The following is a 22,015-nucleotide window of genomic DNA, read 5'->3' as shown; positions in this document are numbered from 1 at the left end:
GCAGATCACCAGCTCAGGAGATCAAGACCATCCTGGCTAACACTGTGAAACCCCGTCTCTACTAAAAATACAAAAAAAATTCGCTGGGCGTGGTGGCAGACACGTGCAGTCCCAGCTACTTGGGAGGCTGAGGCAGGAGAATGGCGTGAACTTGGTACGCAGAGCTTGCAGTGAGCTGAAATTGCACCACTGCACTCCAGCCTGGGCGACAGAGCAAGACTCCGTCTCAAAAAAAAAAAAAAAAAAAAAAAAAAAGAATAACCCAGAATAGGTAAATCTATATAGAGAGAAAGCAGACTGGAAGTTTCCAGAGGCTGCACAGAAGGAGAAATGGGGAGTAACTGCTTAATGAGTATGCAATTTTCTTTTTGGGGTGATTATTTTGCAACTAAATAGATGTGGTGGTTGTAGTACCTTGTGATTGTACTATGTCACTGAATTGTTCATTTTTAAATGGTTAATGTTAGGTGATTTTAACCTCAATAAGAACAATAATACAAAATATGCCCTCTACTAAAGCTGTTGAAGTGGAAGAAGATGGAAAAAAAAAGCCATGTGTGTAGCCCCTCAACCAACAATATCATTCTAGAAATTTACCCTGAGGAGAGAATCATATAAGGGCAAAAATATGTAAGTGCAGAGATGTTCATCTCTGCATCATTTATAACAGCAAGAAACTGAACACTTCAAATGTCCTTCAGTGGAAAACTGGTTAAGCAAATCATGATGCATCTATAACAGGGATTAAAACAATAATGTAGATAAGCTGGAGAGCTAACACTGTTCAATTTCAAGATGTATTATAAAGCTACAACAATCAAGACAATGTGGTATTTGTGAAACAGCAGACACACAGATCAATGGAACACAACAGAGATACCAGAAACAGACTCACAAATACAATCAACTGATTTTTGACAAAGGTGCAAAGGTAATTCAATGGAGAAAAGATAGTATTTCAAAAAAGGTGTTACAAATGAATATCGGTATGTATCTGATATACCACATTATACAAAAGTTAATTCAAAATTGATCATGGACTTAAATGTACAATGCAAAATTATAAAACTTAAAAATAAAGTTATAAAAATTATAAAACTTCTTTTTTAAAAAAAAGAAAATTTTGCCAGGTGCAGTGGCTCAGGCCTGTAATCCCAGCATTTTGGGAGGTCGAGGCAGGTGGATCCCAAGGTCAGGAGTTCAAGACCAGCCTGCCAACATAGTGAAACTCCGCCTCTACTAAAAAGACAAAAAAAAAAAAAAAATTAGCCAGGCATGGTGATGGGCGCCTGTAATCCCAGCTACTTGGGAGGCTAAGGCAGGAGAATCTCTTGAACCCAGGAGGCGGAGGTTGCAGTGAGCTGAGATCATGCCATTGCACTTCAGCCCGTGCAACACTGCGAGACTCCGACTCAAAAAAAAAAAAAAAAAAAAAATAGAAAAGAAAAGAACAGAAAACTTGCATGACCCTGGGCTTGACAATGAGTTTTTAAAATGACTTCAAAGATACAATTCATAAAATAAAAAAAGATAAATTAAATAGGGCATTATAAAAATGTAGAACTTTTGCTCTGTGAAAGACAGTGTGAAGAGAATGAAAAAATAAGCCACAGATCGGGAGAAAATATTTGTGAATAACATACTGATAAAGGATTTGTACCCAGGATATACATAAAGAACTCTTGGCCGGGCACGGTGGCTCATGCTTGTAATCCCTGCACTTTGGGAGGCCGAGTTAGGTGGATCACCTGAGGTCAGGAGTTCGAGACTAGCCTGCCCAACATGGTGAAACCCCGTCTCTACTAAAAATACAAAAAATTAGCCAGGCGTGGTGGCAGGCACCTATAATCCCAGCTACTCAGGAGGCTGAGGCAGGAGAATTGCTTGAACCCGGGAGGTGAAGGTTGCAGTAAGCCGAGATCATGCCATTGCACTCCAGCCTGGGCGACAAGAGCAAAACTTCCTCTCAAAAAAAAAAAAAAAAACTCTTAAAATTCAACAATAAGAAAACAACCCCACTCCTGTGGGCGGAAGATCTGACAGACACTTCACCAGGATAGACAGATGGCAAATAAGGATATGAAAAGAAGCTCAACATTGGCTGGGCATTGTGGCTCACGCCTGTTAATCCCAGCACTTTAGGAGGCCGAGGCGGGTGGATCACCTGAGGTCAGGAGTTCCAGACCATCCTGGCCAACATAGCAAAACCCAATCTCTACTAAAAATATAAAAATTAGCTGGGCGCGGTGGCAGGCATGTGTAATCCCAGCTAGTCAGGAGGCTGAGGCAGGAGAATCCCCTGAACCCAGGAGGCGGAGGTTGCAGTGAGCCGAGATCGCACCACTGCACTCCAGCCTGGGCAACAAGGGCGAAACTCTGTCTCGAATAAAAAAAAAAAAAAGGTGAATAGACAAACTACCAAACTACGGTACATCCAAACAATGAAATACTACTCAGCAATAAAGAGCACTGGACGCATGCAACAACATGGAAGAATTTTAAACGTATTTTGCTGGCCAGGTGCAGTGGCTCATGCCTATAATCCTAGCCCAAGGCAGGTGGATTGCTTCAACTCAGGAGTTCCAGACTGGCCTGGGCAACATGGTGAAACCCTGTCTCTACAAAAAAATACAAAAATTAGCCAGGTGTGGTGTGGCACACGCCTACAGTCCCGGCTACTTGGGGGGCTGAGGTGGGGGGATTGCTTGAGCCCAGGACGTTGACGCTGCAGTGAGCTGAGATAGTGCCACTGCACCCCACCCTGGGCAACAGAGTGAGACCCTGTCTCAAATCAATCAATCAATCTATCTATCTATCTATCTTTAAAAAAAAATGTATTTTGCTAAGTGAAAAAAGCCAAACATCTATCTATCTATCTATCTTTAAAAAAAAATGTATTTTGCTAAGTGAAAAAAGCCAAACCTCAAAGGTTACATATTGCATGATTCCATTTTAAGACATTCTGGAAAAGGCAAAACAATAGTGATGGAAAACATGTAAGTCATTGCCAGAGATTGGGGGAGATAGAGGGGTTGACTATAAAGGGGCCATTATAAGGGATTTTTTAGGGTGATAGAACTATTCAGTATGGTACTGTGGGGTATATATCTGACTCTATGCATCTGTCAAAATCCATACAACTAAACATCATAAAGAGTACACTTTACTGTATGTATGCAAAAAATTTTTTAAATGTTTTTTTTGAGACAGAGTCTCACTTTGTTGTCCAGGCTAGGGTGCAGTGGCCCCATCATGACTCACTGCAGCCTTGACCTCCCTGGCTCAAGCGATCCTCCTGCTGGGACTACAGGTCATTAGCCCACCATGCCTGGCTAATTTTTTTTTTTTTTGTAGAGATGGGCTCTCACTATGTTACCCAAGCTGATCTCAAATTTTTAAGCTCAAGCAATCGTCCTCCTTGGCATCCCAAAGTGCTGGGATTAGAGGTGTGAACCACTGCAGCTGCCCACTGTATGCAAATTTTTAAAAATAACCAGAATATCTGGGAACCCAGGATAGACTGCAGACTATAACAAACGAAATCTAACTGCATAACAAACGTCTGATATAACCTCAGGGAGGAAAACAAAAGGAGCTGATCTAAGTAGCTTCATAAAACAATGTTACTACTGGATACTGTAAGGATAAAAACAAACAAACTGTAGGCAAACATTGTACTCTAGTTGGTAAATCTGTTTCTCACAGGAGTAATCACTGAAACTACAGGTTACACAAATAAGTAAATACACTGTAGAGAATGAGAGCTAAATTTCTTACAAAGAAGTCACAAATAAGCAAGGGGGGAAGACAAGAATGAATCTTGTGGTGCTGGATTAGAGTCAGAGATATCAGTATAAACCCATGCTTATTTTAATATACATACATAGAAATAAATATAGATGTATGTATAAACAGATTAATATACATACATACATTTCCTAGCTCTTTCCACTGAAAGGGACTAGAAGCATCTTGTAGTACCAGACAGGAAGTACTAAACACACACACACACACACACACACACACACACACACACACACACAAACACACAGAGAGAGGGAAGGAAGGAAGGAAGGAAGGAAGGAAGGAAGGGAGGGAGAAGGAAAAGGAAGAAAGGAAGAAAACAAAGACAGGAAAGACCGATGAATGCTAAAATCAGAGGGTGAAACTTTAAGGAGAAATAGGACATCTGCACAGCCTGAGAGTATCTCCCCTAAAATATTTATTAATTACTGTGGTGCTTTTAACATATGTCCGCAAATTCTTTGATATGCTTTCCTCCTGGAAGTGAAGCTTAATTCTTCTTCTATTCAGAGTGGGCCAGACTTGGCAACTGATTTCCAACAAATATGACTAGGTACTGTCATTTTATGGAAATGGAAAAGAAAAATAACACGAAAAGGGAAAAATCGTGACTTTTTCAGTGAAGAAACGTGTACACAATCTCAACCAAATGATCAAAAGTTACCATCACCAGTAATAAGCCATGCTAATACTATGTTGATATCATACTTTGATGTGATCCAGTGAGAAGGGTACTTCACTTCTGTGGTATACTTTCCCAAAATCCATACTGCCAAGTCTAATCATGAGAAACCAAAACCCAAATGGAGAGACATCTACCAAAGAGCTGACCAGTACCCTTCAAAACTATCAAGGTCATAAAAGACAAAGAAAGACTGAAAACTGTCAAAGATTAGATGAGACTAAGGATACATGATGACTAACTGTAGTATGGTATCCTAAACTGAATCCTGAAAGGGAAAAGGAACATGAGTGAAAAAACTGGTGAAATCTAAGACTACAATTTGGTTAATAGTATTGTACCTATATCAATTTCTTAGTTTTAATAAATGTACCATGATGATGTAAGATATTAACATTAGGACAAAGTAGATGAAGGGTATACAGGAACTCTTGGTACTATCTTTGAAACTCTTATGTAAATCTACAATTATTTCGGGCCAGGTGCAGTGGCTCACGCCTGTAATCCCAGCACTTTGGGAGGCCGAGGCAGATGGATCACCTGAGGTCGGGAGTTTGAGACCAGCCTGACCTACATGGAGAAATCCCATCTCTACTAAAAATACAAAATAAGCTGGGCGTGGTGGCGTATGCCTGTAGTCCCAGCTACTCAAGAGGCTGAGGCAGAGAATCACTTGAACTCTGGAGGTGGAGGTTGCAGTGAGCCGAGATCACACCATCGCACTCCAGCATGGGCAACCAGAGGGAAACTGTCTCAAAAAAATAAAAACAAAAATAAAAATCTACAACTATTTCAAAATCAAAATTATACCTGTAATCTCAGCTACTTGGGAGGTGAGGTGGGACGACTGCTTGAGCCCAGGAGTTTGAAACCAGCCTGGGTAACATAGTGAGACCCTGTCTCAATCAATCAATAAATAAAAAATTATAAAAACAATAATATAGGACAGTTTCTTAACCTCAGTACAACTAATATTTGGGGCCAAATAATTCTGTTATGGGAAGTTGTCCTGTGCCCACTAGAATGTTAGCAATGTCTCTGGCCTCTACCCATTAGATGCCAGGAATGCACCTCCCCAATTATTAGAACCAAAAATGTCTCCAGGGATTGCCAAATGTCCCCTAGGAGGCCAAATCACCCCAAGTTGAGACTACTGATATAGCTATATACATTAACATATAAAGATATCCATAACATACTGTTAAAATAGAATAGCATCTAACCTCTGAGTCAATTTATGTAATAACATATATACACATGACACATGTGCTTAAATATATATACAAATGGCCGGGCGCGGTGGCTCAAGCCTGTAATCCCAGCACTTTGGGAGGCCGAGAAGGGTGGATCACGAGGTCAGGAGATCGAGACCATCCTGGCTAACACGGTGAAACCCCGTCTCTACTAAAAATACAAAAACTAGCCGGGCGAGATGGCAGGCGCCTGTAGTCCCAGCTACTCCGGAGGCTGAGGCAGGAGAATGGCGTAAACCTGGGAGGCGGAGCTTGCAGTGAGCTGAGATCCGGCCACTGCACTCCAGTCCGGGCGACAGAGCGAGACTCCGCCTCAAAAAAAAAAAAAAAAAAAAAAAAAAATATATATATATATATATACACACACACACAAATGTCTGGAAGGATGTAAACCAAAATGGTTACTCCAGGATGCTAAGACTATGGTTATATTGTCTTTGTACTCTTCAGTGTTACTGGATTTTTTTAATAAGCATGTCTCATTTTTCTTTTTTTTTTTTTTTTGAGACGGAGTTTCACTCTTGTTGCCCAGGCTGGAGTGCAGTGGCGTGATCTCAGCTCACTGCAACCTCCACCTCCCGGGTTCAAGTGATTCTCCTGCCTCAGTCTCCTGAGTAACTGGGATTACAGGCATGCATCACCAGGCTTGGCTAATTTTTTTGTATTTTTAGTGGAGATGGGGTTTCTCCATGTTGGTCTGGCTGGTCTCGAGCTTCTGACCTCAGGTGATCTGCCCGCCTCAGTCTCCCAAAGTGCTGGAATTACAGGTGTGAGCCACTGTGCCCGGCCCCCGCATGTCTCATTTTTCTGAGTAAAACTTGTCAGCAAAAATGCTTTGTTCTCATTTTTTTTCATAGTCCTTCCAATTCAATAACCAAAATCCTACTGGTTCTGTTTCCAAAATAACAAAATGGTTACCTATTCTCTCCAGCCAAAGCCCAACTCCAGCCTCTCTCACCCAGGTTAATGTAACAGAATCCTAAACTGTTTTTCCTTCTCTAACCCACTCTCCACCCAGTTACTTCGTAAAATAGATTTACAGGCCAGGTGCAGTGGGTCACGCCTATAATTCCAGCCCTTTGGGAGCCTGAGGCAGACAGATCACGAGGTCAGGAGTTTGAGACCAGCCTGACCAACACGGTGAAACCTTGTCTCTACTAAAAATACAAAAATTAGCCAGGCATGGTGGCATGCGTCTGTAATCCCAGCTACTCAGGAGACTAAGGCAGGAGACTGGCTTAAACCCGGGAGGTGGAGGTTGCAGTGAGCCGAGATTGCGCCACTGCACTCCAGCCTGGGCGAAAGAGCAAGGCTCCGTCTCAAAAAAAAAAAAAAAAAAATAGATTTACTACCACTTCCCTCTTTAAAACCTCAAACCTCATGGCATGACTTTTGAGGGCCTCAAAAATTTGTTCCCAGGGTCTATATTTTTAGTTTTACCTCCTACCACTGTCCCTCAAGTACCTTCTATGCCAGATAGTTGCTGGTCATTCCTTGAAAACATACCACGTTCTTAACTTTGCCCATACTGTTATTTTGTCAGTAATATTATTCTTTCCACTTCTCTGCTTGATAAAATGTACACAGTGGTACAGAGGAAAAGAATGGGATGGAGGATGACTGAATAAATAAATAAGAGTTAGAGGGAAAAGTATAAAACAGCATGGAGATGAGGATTTAAGAAAGTAATTTTGGCCGGGCGCGGTGGCTCAAGCCTGTAATTCCAGCACTTTGGGAGGCCGAGACGGGCGGATCACGAGGTCAGGAGATCGAGACCATCCTGGCTAACACTGTGAAACCCCGTCTCTACTAAAAAATACAAAAAAAAAAAAAAAAACCTAGCCGGGCGAGGTGGCGGGCGCCTGTAGTCCCAGCTACTCCTGAGGCTGAGGCAGGAGAATGGCGTGAACCCGGGAGGCGGAGCTTGCAGTGAGCTGAGATCCGGCCACTGCACTCCAGCCCCGGCGACAGAGCGAGACTCCGCCTCAAAAAAAAAAAAAAAAAGAAAGTAATTTTCAGTAGCGATGAGACAGTAACAGTACCCACGTCAAAAGGTTATGGTGAGGATATTAGATAATATTTGTCAAACTTTTAGAACAGTGCCTGACATGTATATTATTCTTGCTATTATCTTCAGTAGTATAATTATGATGATCATTCCTGTAGTGAGGGCTTGAACTATGACTGCCACAATGAGGGAGGTATAGGGAGGCTGCTACTCACAAGCAGAGCCCCAAAGGGATCAAGAGGCAAACAGGGTCCTGGTCTGATTCAAGTTTCCAAGGAATCCAAAACTACACAAAAAAACAAAACCAGGCCGGGTGCGGTGGCTCCAGCCTGTAATCCCAGCACTTTGGGAGGCCGAGACGGGCGGATCACGAGGTCAGGAGATCAAGACCATCCTGGCTAACATGGTGAAACCCCATCTCTACTAAAAAAAATACAAAAAACCAGCCGGGCGAGGTGGCGGGCGCCTGTAGTCCCAGCTACTCGGGAGGCTGAGGGAAGAGAATGGCATGAACCCAGGAGACGGAGCTTGCAGTGAGCTGAGATCCGGCCACTGCATTCCAGCCTGCGCGACAGAGCGAGACTCCGTCTCAAAAAAAAAAAAAACAAAAAAACAAAAACAAAACCAATTCCATTAAATCATACTGGAGCAGATACCTGAATTCCTTTATGCCCCAAGTAACTTTTACTCCTCAAATATATATTTCTTTTTGAAGTGGAGCTGCTTCAACACCCTGCCCCAGGCACTGAAACATCAGGGTAGCACTCATCCTCATGAATCTGAATCTGCAAGCCTCATTTGTGCTCTCTGTGGTTTCCTATTTGGCCAGTAGTCACTTCTCCTTCCTTATATAACACAGATTTGACTCCCAAGTTCTCCCTGTAGGTGCAAAAACATGACCACATACGTACAAAATACACAGCTTAATACTGTAGCCAAAGGAAAACTAAATTCATTTACAATGGAAGTGAACCAAGGGACCTAGAAATTCATTATTTATATGTGTGTGTATATATATATGAATGGTAAGTCGAACATTTTGAGATTTCCTTTTTAGCCTCTTGTAAGTCTCAGTCCTTCTAAAAGACTGCCTTTGGCTGGGTGTGGCGGCTTATGCCTGTAATCTCAACACTTTGGGAGGCTGAGGATGGCAGATCACCTGAGGTCAGGAGATCGAGACCATCATGGCTAACATGGTGGAACCCCATCTCTACTAAAAATACAAAAATTAGCCAGGTGTGGTGGCACGCGCCTGTAGTCCCAGCTACTCAGGAGGCTGAGGCAGAAGAATCGCTAGACCTTGGCAGGCTTAGCTTGCAGTGAGCCGAGATCACGCCACTGCACTCCAGCCTGGGTGACAGAGCAAGACTCCATTTCAAAAAAAAAGACTGCCTTTGTCAGTTGTGTCAAATAGCTTCCAGATAGACCCCATTTCTCCTGATTAACAGGTCTTAAGAAAAAAACAAAAACAAAAACAAATTTAAAAAAACACAGGTCTTCAAGCCTTTTATTTCACATTTTATTAAGCCACTGTGATCCACCATCCCATCTCTCCTTTCATATCCCTCCCCGAAGCATCCCATATCCCTTGATCAGACTGTCTTTTGGTACAAACACGGCTCCTACAGTATGTCTCAAAGCAGACAAAAAGAATACAGAGGCCAGGTGGGGTAGCTCATGCCTGTAATCCTAGCACTTTGGGAGGCCAATGCAGGAGGATCACTTGGGGCCAAGAGTTCAACACCAGCCTGGGCAACATAGCGAGACCTCGTTTCTATTTAAAAAAAAAAAAAAAAGAACAAAGAGCTCTTCATCTATTAGATGACAAGATGACATATATTCTGCTTGCTTACTAGTCAGACTGCCAAAAATCATTTGCTTCTCCTCTTGTAGATTGAAACAAACACAAAAGTAACTGTGTCCTATGTATGGCTACTGCTTCTCTACAGGACTTGAAAAACTGAGGCATTAGAGACATTTCCTCTCTATAAACCCAAACAGAACACTTTGTTTCTTTTCTCTTAGCATATAGTTGGTAGTTTGTATTTCCCAGGCCATCATTGTACATGTTTGGCAAGGGCCTTCAATTTTCTCAGTACAATGTTTCATCCAGTCACTGAAGGCCCGGCATTGTACCTTGAATTTACAAGCCAAGAAAAAGACTCAGACTGAAAAGAAGACCTTCGGTATCATCTTCCTGAAATATATCAGACTCTACAAATGAGTTAGAAGACCCAGATCCAATTCCCAGTGTCTTGCAGTGTGATCTCTAGACAGCTCTTTAATCTTTCTGTACCTCCAGTTTTTCCATCCTGGAAAATAGGGATTGTATTACCTGTCCCTCCTTTAATTCAGACTCTTAGTACTGAATGAGAATATTTTTATTTCTATAATTTGTGAAACAACCAGCATTCAGAAGACTCAGAAAATAAAGCACAAATGTTGTTTCTCACTTCTGTCAGAACTGCCATGTAGAAATCCTCAGCAAAACCCAAGAGAAATCCCAAAGAAGGTAATCCTCTCAGAAAGTAATTCTGACTTCCCAATCCACAACTACCTTGCATAAGAATCATGGAAAGGCATGTGTTTTCAGGACCTCCTGGGGCTGTGTCATAGGAAACAAATAAAAAGAAAAAAAGAACACTGGGAAGCAAGAGGACAGGCAGGACCTTCAGATGCTAGATGGCTACAGAAGCAAGTCACTGCATATTAGGCTACATGAAGAAATTATCACTATAGACACAATACCTTTAACAACCCCGTTGTAGTTTTACCTCAAAGCTTAAAGCACTTATTCAATGTTTACAAAAACAAATACTTTCTCTGGATAGGAACTGCCCTGTAGGTGCTATAGGGTTGAGCTTGGGTAGGTGTTGCCTGGGATGACCCTACAGTTTAAAGCAGGACAAAGGGATGACAAAAGCAGTATAAGGTATGAGACAATTGAACATTTAAGATAGTGTTGTAGGCCGGGCGCGGTGGCTCAAGCCTGTAATCCCAGCACTTTGGGAGGCCAAGACGGGCGGATCACGAGGTCAGGAGATCGAGACCATCCTGGCTAACACAGTGAAACCCCATCTCTACTAAAAAAATACAAAAAACTAGCCGGGCGAGGTGACGGGTGCCTGTAGTCCCAGCTACTCCGGAGGCTGAGGCAGGAGAATGGCGTAAACCCGGGAGGCGGAGCTTGCAGTGAGCTGAGACCCAGCCACTGCACTCCAGCCTGGGCGACAGAGCCAGACTCCGTCTCAAAAAAAAAAAAAAAAAAAAGATAGTGCTGTACAATAGTTTTTGAGTTACTGGTACACTTCTGAATAGAAAATTTTCAGCAGCACACCAAAAGGAATTATTAAAATGCAAATATTGGTTTTAAAAAACCCAATTTGGAAACTTGAAAAAACTTTCTAGTGATCACACCTTCTATTTGGTCACCCTTTGGTGTGTTACAACAAAGAAGTTTACTGTTTTGTCTGGGCTCTCCACAAGTCCAAGTTTACCCTTGGTTCCAATAAACACTATCTGTCTTTGATACGAACTTGACATTAGATTCTATTAATATCTCTTAGCTGCAGCGAATTTTATCCCCAAAGTACATCAGGTGGCTTCCAGTCAGCTCAACATTCCACTTGACAGATACCACTATGAATTAACACTATGATTTACAATATGAATCCTAAAATACATCTTATATCCTAATCAAAATGTTGCATACTCCTATGAAGGATGAATGGCATACAAGTTAAAAACTCCCAGCCTGGCGCAGTGGCTCATGCCTGTAATCCCAGCACTGTGGGAGGCTGAGGCTGGCGGATCATGAGGTCAAGGGATCAAGACCATCCTGGCTAACACAGTGAAACCCCGTCTCTACTAAAAATACAAAAAATTAGCCAGGCGTGGTAGCACGCACTTATAGTCAGTCCCAGCTACTCGGGAGGCTGAGGCAGGAGAACTGCTTGAACACGGGAGGCAGAGGTTGCAGTGAGCCAAGATCGTGAGCCTGGGTGACAGAGTGAGACTCCATCTCAAAACAAACAAACAAACAAACAAAAACTCCCTACTGATTGAACCCCACAGCTCCTGCTCATCTTAAAGGAAATGGCTTTGTGTAGTAGATATGCCTCTGGACAAGGAAAGCAGAAACCTATGTTCAGACTCCAGGTCTGCTACTTATTCTAAGACCTTAGGCCTATTTTCTTAACTGTGAAGTGATAATATCCATTTTATGAGGCTATTGTGAGGATTTAAAAAAAATTCTCTCTCTCACCAGCACAGTGTTCCATGCCTATAGTCCCAGCTACTTGAGACAGCAGGACTGCTTGAACTCAGGAGTTCAAAGTTATAGCAGTGCCAGGCGCGGTGTCTCACACCTGTAATCCCAGCACTTTGGAAGTCCAAGGCAAGCGGATCACCTGAGGTCAGGATTCCAGACCAGCCTGGCCAATACAGTGAAACTCCATCTCTACTAAAATACAAAATTAGCCAGGCGCAGTGGTACATGCCTGTAGCCCCAGCTACTAGGGAGGCTGAGGCAGGAGAATCGCTTAACCTGGGAAGCGGAGGTTGCAGTAGCCAAGATGGTGCCATTGCACTCCAGCCTGGGCCACAATAGCGAAACTCCATCTCAAAAAAAAAAAAAAAAAAAAAAGTCTGGGCGTGGTGGCTCATGCCTGTAATCCCAGCACTTTGGGAGGCTGAGGTGGGCAGATCACTAGGTCAAGAAATCGAGACCATCGTGGCCAACATGGTAAAACCCCATCTCTACTAAAAATATAAAAATTAGCTGGGCCTGGTGGCATGTGCCTGTACTCCCAGCTACTTGGGAGGCTGAGGCAGGAGAATCACTGGAATCCAGGAGGTGGAGGTTGCAGTGAGCTGAGATAGTGCCACTGTACTCCAGCCTGGTGACAGAGCAATACTCCATCTCAAAAAAAAAAAACACACACAACAAAAACAAAGTTAGAGCAGTGAGCTATGATCACACCACTGCATTCCAGCCAGGGCAACAGAGCAAGACCTCAAATCAACAAAAAAAAAAAAAAAAAAGGAAGAAGAAAAAGAAGAAACATTTGGTAAACAGTGCTATGCAAATTTGAGTTGCTGATATTTATTATTGCTTTGCCTGTGGAGTTACTTGAAATTGAAAATGTTATTTCAAGTAGCCAGTGATTCAACATCTACAGTATCATTTTGTTTACATGTTTACCAAATACTTTTGAGTCAACCTAAAGTCACTGAAAAGCAGCATCTCCTCTCACTGGTTAAAAACACAAATTGGGCCTTGTGCGGTGGCTCACACCTGTAATCCCAGCACTTTGGGAGGCCAAGGCAGGCGGATCACGAGCTCAAGAGTTTGAGACCACAGTGAGTTAACATGGTGGAACCCTATCTCCACTAAGAATACAAAAATTAGCCGAGCGTGGTGGTGGACATCTGTAATTCCAGCTACTCCGGGGGCTGAGCCAGGAGAATTACTTGAACCTGGGAGGTGGAGGTTGCAGTGAGCAGAGATCATGCCACTGCACTCCAGCCTGGGCGACAGAGCAAAACTCCATCTTGAAAAAAAAAGAAAAGAAAAAAGAAAGAAACATTTCTATGGTACACAGCTATGAGTAACGAGACATAATAGCTATTATAGAGCTATATCCAACCCTCACTGACAGAACCCAGTAACCTACTTAAAAATAGATGTAAGGCTGGGTGCAATGCCTCACGCCTGTAATCCTAGCACTTTGGGAGGGTGGGGAGGGTGGATCGCCTGAGATGAGGAGTTCGAGACCAGTCTGGCCAACACGGCAAAACTCCATCTCTACTAAAAATACAAAACTGGCTGGGCGCGGTGGCTCACGCCTGTAATCCCAGCACTTTGGGAGGCCAAGGTGGGTGGATCACGAGGTCAGGAGATCGAGACCATCCTGGCTAACACGGTGAAACCCCGTCTCTACTAAAAATACAAAAAATTAGCTGGGTGTGGCGGTGGACGCCTGTAGTCCCAGCTACTTGGAAGACTGAGGCAAGAAAATGGCGTGAACCTGGGAGGCGGAGCTTGCAGTGAGCCGAGATGGCGCCACTGCACTCCAGCCTGGGCGACAGAGCGAGACACCATCTCAAAATTAAAAAAAAATAAAAAATACAAAACTTAGCTGGGTGTTGGACGGGTGCCTGTAATCCCTACTTGGGAGGCTGAGGCCGGAGAATCCTTGAACCCAGGAGGCAGAGTTTGCATTGAGCCAAGATCACACCACTGCACTCCAGCCTGGGGGACAAGAGCGAAACTCTGTCTCCAGAAAAAAAAAAAAAAAAAACAAAGAAATTATAGAACATAAATATTGGCATGGACCTTAGATGTCATCAGGGTAACTCCATCTTACTGAAACTCTTATTACTTAAGTCTCTGAAGTATCAGACCAAAGATCTACTATTATACCATTCTTGGATATTTTTTATCCAAGTATCATATATACTGCTCACAAATGAATGTTCCTCACACACTACCTTCATCATGTTACTCATCTCACATTCCATATCTACAATTGAATGTGTAGATACAATTGAATGTGTAGAATCCTTTTACTATCCTTCCTATACGCTATGGCCATTTCACCTTCTAAATCTTCATCTTCATTCACGTTCCCTTTTTTTTTTTAAGACTAGTCATGTACAGCAGTGAGAAGGGGCCAAAGAGTAGAAAAAGGAGTTCCATCTGTAACTGACTGTGAACAATCAACTGAGACAACTCAATACCTTTGGACCAACTTCATGTTTTCCTTTAATAAGTCTTTTCTTCGGGCCGGGCGCGGTGGCTCAAGCCTGTAATCCCAGCACTTTGGGAGGCCGAGACGGGCGGATCACGAGGTCAGGAGATCGAGACCATCCTGGCTAACACTGTGAAACCCCGTCTCTACTAAAAAAATACAAAAAAAAAAAAAAAAAACTAGCCGGGCGAGGTGGCGGGCGCCTGTAGTCCCAGCTACTTGGGAGGCTGAGGCAGGAGAATGGCGTGAACCCGGGAGGCGGAGCTTGCAGTGAGCTGAGATCCGGCCACTGCACTCCAGCCTGGGCGATAGAGTAAGACTCCGTCTCAAAAAAAAAAAAAAAAAAAGTCTTTTCTTCTTTCTTACCTATCTCAACTTGACCTATTTTTCAAGCCCTTTTTCAGAGAGCTTTCCGTACTAAGCCAGCCTTCAATGATTTCTCCTGTCTCAGTAATTCTATAATACTTGTCATAAAATCTAGCATTTGTAGTCTCTCTCCTCCCAACATCTTGCAAATCCATTAAAATATTTGTCCAAACATTTATTAGCTCTGCCTTGTTTTATGTTCAGCTGGACTAAAACTCAAGGGCAGAAATTATGATTTTGTCTCTTCAGTAGGGCCTTGCAGAAAATAGCAACTACTGTATTTTTAGCTCTTATTACGTGCCATATATTGTATTAAGTACTGCACATACTTTATCTCATTTAATCATCACAATAATGTTATGTTATTGATATTATTCTTCCTACTTTACAGAAGAAGAAACAAAGGCATGAAGAGGTTAGGCTATAGTTGCATATCCTGGAAAAGACAGCTGGGATTTGAGGTAAATTGTCTTCTGAAGCTGGCACAAAGTGGACTGCAAACAAACTATCTGTTGAATTATCCAATCGTTTCATGTGTGCTGATGGTCTTGTCATGCCAGATAAACTAATGAAACCAGAAACTATGCCCATAGGCTTCTGGGTGAATTGGGGAAAGGAACTGCCCTTCTTTGCTGAGTATTCATCAGATGCTATGTTCAGTGCCAGGTTATTTCATGCTCAACATCTCGTTTACTCTGTGAAGACTCGTAACTGTAAATTCTCTTCAACAAATAGCTGCTGTAGTTCCTCCATCAGGGATTTACCCAAAATGTCACCCACTACCCACTCTTAATGGAGCAAAATGCTCCCAGATGTGATGTACACCCCTTCTGGGCCTCCCAGTTCAAAGAGGACAAAGCCCCTTCAACTTTAAATCAGCCAGCATGATTTAAAACCTCCGCTTAAAAAACCATTTACCACGAGTCTGACCTTATTCCGGACAGGGACTCTGTTCTTCGTTCTAACGCTCATGATCCCATTTATTAAACACTATAACCTTGTGCGGTAGGTGACATTTTCCTCACTTCACAGTTACATAAAGTAACATCCATATAAACGACATTGTTGATCCGAAGTCACATGGCCAATGGCAGATTCAGGACTAGAATCCAGGTCTCCTAACTGTCAACCCTATTCCACTCCCGCAGCAGACACCATAGGTGGTATCCAATTTATCCTGATCTCGCTGGGTTAGGGTTAGAGTTAGAGTTATAACAAAAGCTCTGGAATCATTTTTATTCAAAAAATATTTACTGGATACCTATATGTCGACCTTGTAGGCTCAAATACCATGTCTTCTACTTACTCGCTATGTGACATGGAAAAAGTCGTTTCGCCTCCCTAAGCCCCTATTCCCTTCTCCATAAAACGAGATCACGGTATCTACCAAACAGTAACGCCTTGAGCAGTTAATGAGACGATGATAAGGAAAACCTCTGGCATTGTGTCTGGCATGCGGCGGGAGCTTAGTAAGTATGGGCTCCCTTTACCTACTCCCTCCGCCCCTACAAGCCTCGGGGTTCACCCTTTAAGACCTTTGCCACAGGGTGTCCACGCGGCCTCCGGGGTTCCCAGGCGCCCGGGCCAGCCGCACTGCCATACCTGCATGGAGTCAGCGCTGACGATCTCACCGCCGAGCCGTTGGCCTAGCTGCAACGCCAGCGTGGATTTGCCGGTGCCTGTGGCCCCGAGAATCACTACAAGAGGTAGGGTCCGTTGCAGGCCCCGGAGCCCACGGCCCACAGGAACTGCTCGTGCAGCCGCCACGGACGACATCTTGTGGCAGTCTGCGCTTGCGCTGGAGCAGCTGTCCCCATAGCAACCGTCTGTGCGCCTGCGCGGATCTCAGGCTTTGTAGCTAGGTTGCTTAGGGAGGAGGGAGCGGCGGGACCCAGGCGACATGACTGCAGTCAACTAGCTGGTATCAGAACCTCAACCACCTGCCGTCTTTTTTGTTGTTGTTGTTGTTTGTTATTTTTTGGAGACAGGGTCTCCCTCTGTCGCCCAGGCTGGAGTGCAGTGGCGCGATCTAGGCTCACTGCAACCTCCGCCTTCTGGGTTCAAGCGATTCTCCTGCCTCAGCCTCCCGAGTAGCTGGGACTACAGGCGCCCGCCACCATGCCCGGCTAATTTTTTGTATTTTAGTAGAGACGAAGTTTCACCATTTTGCCCAGGGTGGTCTCGAACTCCTGAGCTCAGGCAGTCCACCCGCCTCGGCCTCCCAAAGTGCTGGGATTACAGGCGTGCACCACCGCGCCGGGCCACCTGCCAGATGGCAACCCTATCTAAATAGATCCGTCCCTATTATTCTTTCACAGCACTCAAGTTATTTTTCATCATAGTGCTTATTACAATATAAAATTATAAATAGATCTCTTGTTTTTTTGTCTAACTTATTGGGACAAATTCTGTCTGGATCATTGCTGTATCTCCAGTGCCTCGCAGAGTACCTGGTATTGAAGAGACATCCAATACTTGTTAAATGAAGAGGAGAATGACTTGCCGGTCAGAGGTGGCATTCTCCAGAATGAGGTCTGCCTAGTTCTCAGGCCAGGGCAGCGGCTCTAATATTTTCATCCCGTAAGACAACCTCACACTCAATCACAAAGCAAACCTTTGGCCCGGCACAGTGGCTCACGCTTGTAATTCAAGCATATTGGGAGGCCGAGGTTGAGGTTAGGTGTTCAAGACCAGCCTGACCAACATGGTGAAACCCCGTCTCTACTAAATATTAAAAAATTAGCCAGGCTTGGTGGTGCATGCCTTTAATCCTAGCTACTTGGGAGGTTGAGGCACGAGAACCTGGGAAGCGGAGGTTGCAGTAAGCCGGGATCGCGCCATTGCACTCCAACCTGGGCAACAAGAGCAGAATTCCGTCCTGAAAAACAAACAAAGAAACAAAACAAAAAAAACCAGAAAGCAAACCTTTTCATCTCCTTGGCCAAAGAATGCAACAGATGGGGTGAGAACAGAGAAAAATAAGCAAGTAAACTACAATCCGCAAAATAGGAAAGGGAAAAGGAAGTCTGGTAGAAAGGATTAAAGTTGACTGGGAACCGTGGCTCACGCCTGTAATCCCAGCACTTTGGGAGGCCGACGCAGGTGGATGACCTGAGGTCAGGAGTTTGAGACCAGCCTGACCAACAGGGTGAAACCCTGTCTCTACTAAAAATACAAAATTAGCCAGGCATGGTGGTGCACACCTGTAATCCCAGCTACTTGGGAGGCTGAAACAGGAGAATTGCTTGAACTGGGAGGCGTAAGGTGCAGTGAGCCAAGATCGCATCATTGCACTCCAGCCTGGGCAACAAGAGCTAAACTCCTTCTCAAATAAATAAATAAATAGCCAGGCACGGTGGATCACGCCTGTAATCCCAGCACTTTGGAAGGCCAAGGCATGCTGATCACAAGGTCAGGAGTTCAAGACCAACCTGGCCAACATGGTGAAACCTCCATCTCTACTAAAAATACAAAAATTAGCCAGGCATGGTGGTGTGTGCCTGTAATCCCAGCTATGGGGGAGGCAGGAGAATCGCTTGAAACAGGAAGGCGGAGGTCGCATTAAGTCAAGATCAGCCACTGCACTCCAGCCTGGGTGACAGAGCAAGACTCAGTCACAAAAAACAAGAAAGGATTAAAGTCGTAGCAACCCTGAGGTTAAAATGGAGGTGGAAAAAATTAGGACCAGACAGGAGCAGAATTCCAGAGACCACACCAGTTTAAGAAAGGCCTTTGGGGTCATATAGAGCTGGGTTCAAATCCCAGCTCTGCCATTTATCAGCTCTGTGAACTTCATTAACTTTACCTCTTTTTTTTTTTTTTTTGAGATAGGATCTTGCTCTGTTGCCCAGGCTTCAGTGCAGTGGTGCAATCAATCACAGCTCTCTGCAGTCTTGACCTCCTGAGCTCAAACAATCCTCCCACCTCAGCACCCCATCACCCCACCCCAGTTGGGACTGCACGCCCACTATTTCTTTTTTCTTTTTGAGAGATGAGGTCTTGCAATTTGCCCAGGCTGGTGACCGCCTCCCTCAAGTGATCCTCCTGCCTGGGCCTCCTAAACTGCTGGGATTATAGGAGTGAACCAGCACTTCTGGTCTAACTTTACCTCTTAACCTCAGTGTTCTTATCTTTAAATTCCTCTCAAGATTGCCATGAGGAGAAAATGAAGTAACATCTGAAAAGTGCCTGCTACAATGCCCTGGCACATATCACCCACCATTTGTTGAACACTTTGTATCATTATAATAGTAACACCCCATTGGCCTCTCTAAAGAGGTAAAAGAAGCAGCCTACGGGCATAGAAATGTTCAGTAATGTGTAAAGGTGCCTAAATACCTATTCTACTAACCCCTTGTTAGCCAATTTAAGAGTTCTAATTGCTTTTTTACTGAGATTGGCTCTAACTCTCAGGTCATATCACCAGGATCCCCTGGGCCAAAGGAGTGACCCCTGCAAGTTTCAAGCCCTTGACAGGCCGCTGGAATAACTGCTAATACATTTCTCAATCACTTGAATCCCCATTGGCATAATGACCACTCTCGCAGACCCAGCCTAAACCTTGTTGCCACACATATTGTTTGGAGAATACCAGTTTCCAGTTATGGGTCCCCTGTCCCTCCTTTTCTCAATCCAGCCTGCTTTGATCAAAAGTCCTGTTCTCTCCAATGTGTGGTACCCGCCTGGGGCTGGGTTTAAAATGGAGATGCATGGCCACATATTGGCAGACACTCTCACATGGTGGTTGTTAACTGTAGAACCTTTGCCTAGAGACTTTCAGAGGGTACAGTTACCATGACAACCACCAGAAAGATGGCAGGCCAGAAAAATGATGCAATTAAAGGAAAAGGGAGGCTGATTTCATGATGACAATCTGACCATGACAGAGTATGCTCACTCACCGATGGGATAGCGCTGTCCAAGTCATGACCAGGTGACTATTACTAGAAAGAGAAAAAAAGATGGGGGTGGAATTTACCACCAAGAGACCAGAAGATGAAGAGACTCGTTACCAAGGCAACTAGGGAGAAAGAAATGGAAAAATGGAGCTTCACCATAGCAGCAGAAAATTGCTTCTAGCCAAGCAACACAGGACTGTTGCTATAGAAACAAGGAGAACAGGGATCTTATAGACCATGGGGAGAATTATCACTGAAATGCTGAGCAGGAAAGACTCCTAAATCAGAATGGAACCTGTGGTCCAAAACAAATGAGGAGAAGTGAAAAAAAAAAAAAGTACCACTTCCATTCATCGTAATTCTATTAGTCCTACCAAAAGAGAATGGGAACATATTTTTAAAAATACCTTAGGCTATTTTACTTGTAGCTTTGTTTTGTCTCCCTAGTGATCTTCTGAACTCTAAATTATACTAAAAATAGGTCCTGAAAGATATTCTGTAACTTGAAATCCTAATTGGAGACATTAAGTTCAAGGGAAAATTGGGAAATTGAAGTCTATGACCAAGAGATAATAAGTATTTCTTTTAAAAACTACATAAAACCCTCTAATGAGAAGCTTTGCAGAGTGAAAAAGAGACAAAAGAAGGCAATAGGGAGTCAGGGAAGCTAGTTGTACTCATGTCTAGGTATTGGCTCTCACTCCCCTCCCCTTTCTGTGAGGCCAGAGGGGAAGTAGCTCACTGTGTTCTGGAAGGGAGGCTCAAAAAGAAAGAGTATCTCGGCCGGGCGCGGTGGCTCAAGCCTGTAATCCCAGCACTTTGGGAGGCCGAGACGGGTGGATCATGAGGTCAGGAGATCGAGACCATCCTGGCGAACACGGTGAAACCCCGTCTCTACTAAAAAATACAAAAACTAGCCGGGCGAGGTGGCGGGCGCCTGTAGTCCCAGCTATTCAGGAGGCTGAGCCAGGAGAATGGCGTGAACCTGGGAGGCGGAGCTTGCAGTGAGCTGAGATCCGGCCACTGCACTCCAGCCTGGGCGACAGAGCGAGACTCCGTCTCAAAAAAAAAAAAAAAAAGAAAGAGTATCTCACTTAAAATGTATGTATATGTCTAGAGGTGATGGATGCAGAATCCCATCTCCAACATGCTCCATGCATTACAGATTATTATGGGCAAAGAAATCTGGTTTTAAAGGCAAACATGCCAGGGTAAGTTCAGTCTGGAAGAGCATATCTAAAATGCAGAAATGAGGTACCAGGGATACTCAAATTACTTGGAGAGTAGTAATTCCTTACCTGCCCTACGGAAAGCCCACAGTCAGTCATTTAATTCTCACCCTCACTATGTGTGAGTTATACCCCAAGGGCAGACATATAGTTAGGATTTCTGCACCTATCTCACCTTCTTTATTTAGGAAATTGAGAGCAATGCATAGGGTGGGATGGGCACAGAAAGATGGCAGAAAAGGAGAACGTGGGGGGGTGCAAAAAGATAGGGAGGAAAATCTCAGTGATGACCCGTTAGTGTTTATTCAGTAGTATTTCCTATCCTCTATAAACTTTAAATAACTCATTCAAAATCTTTTAAGAAAGAAAGAAATTTACAGGGAGAAGGCAAAAGATAAAGCCATTAGAGTAAAAGGGCCATTTAAAGCAGATCATCCAAAAGGTTCCAGATGGAATTTTAAAGGATGTGCTGACATTTAGGACAGAAAAAGGAACATGCTGTGGGAGGCCTGAAGCATCTGTCTCCAAGGTAAGGAAGAAAGTTGGGTCAAAGACAAACACTAGCTTTTTAAAAATTTGTTTATAAAAGTTTATAAGAGAGATGAGGTTTTGCCATGTTGGCCAGGCTGGTCTCGAACTCCTGGCCTCAACTAATCTGCCCACCTCAGACTCACAAAGAGCTAGGATTACAGGCGTGAGCCATGGCACCTGGCCAACACTAGCTTTTTGGTTCAACCTAAGATGACTTTGCACCCCAATCTTAATGCTAATTATCTACCCCCCCAAAAAAATATTTCCTGTGGGAGATATTTTATGATGAACGTGGTTCCTATATTAGATTCCTAGGCCTGTCATAAATTACTACAAACTGGGTGGCTTAAAACAAGGGAAATTGGCAGGGCATGGTGGCTCACCCCTGTACTTGCAGTACTTTGAGAGGCCAAGGTGGGAGGCTAGGAATTCGGTACCAGCCTGGCCAACATAGTGAAACCCCATCTCTACTAAAAATACAAAAATTAGCCA

At 43.8% G+C, this 22,015-nt stretch overlaps 1 protein-coding gene across 4 annotated transcripts in view; it reads right to left on the bottom strand.

The window, feature by feature from the left end:
- The window catches only part of TRIT1 (tRNA isopentenyltransferase 1), a 49,850-nt gene extending 33,187 nt beyond the window's left edge, over positions 1 to 16,663 (bottom strand). For all 4 annotated transcript variants that reach the window (XR_004440921.1, XR_004440922.1, XM_033226986.1 and 1 more), the window contains exon 1: positions 16,468 to 16,663. Coding sequence is in view for 2 of the 4 variants with exons in the window: in XM_033226986.1 (XP_033082877.1) it covers positions 16,468 to 16,641 (174 nt within the window). In the remaining 2 variants the exon portion in view is untranslated. The remainder of the gene's footprint in view (positions 1 to 16,467) is intronic.
- Positions 16,664 to 22,015: the final 5,352 nt, after the last annotated feature.

Source organism: Trachypithecus francoisi, unplaced genomic scaffold (genome assembly GCF_009764315.1).
Source record: "Trachypithecus francoisi isolate TF-2019V2 unplaced genomic scaffold, Tfra_2.0 Lachesis_group12, whole genome shotgun sequence".
Lineage (NCBI taxonomy): Eukaryota > Metazoa > Chordata > Mammalia > Primates > Cercopithecidae > Trachypithecus > Trachypithecus francoisi.
This window is presented reverse-complemented; position numbering and strand designations above follow the sequence as displayed.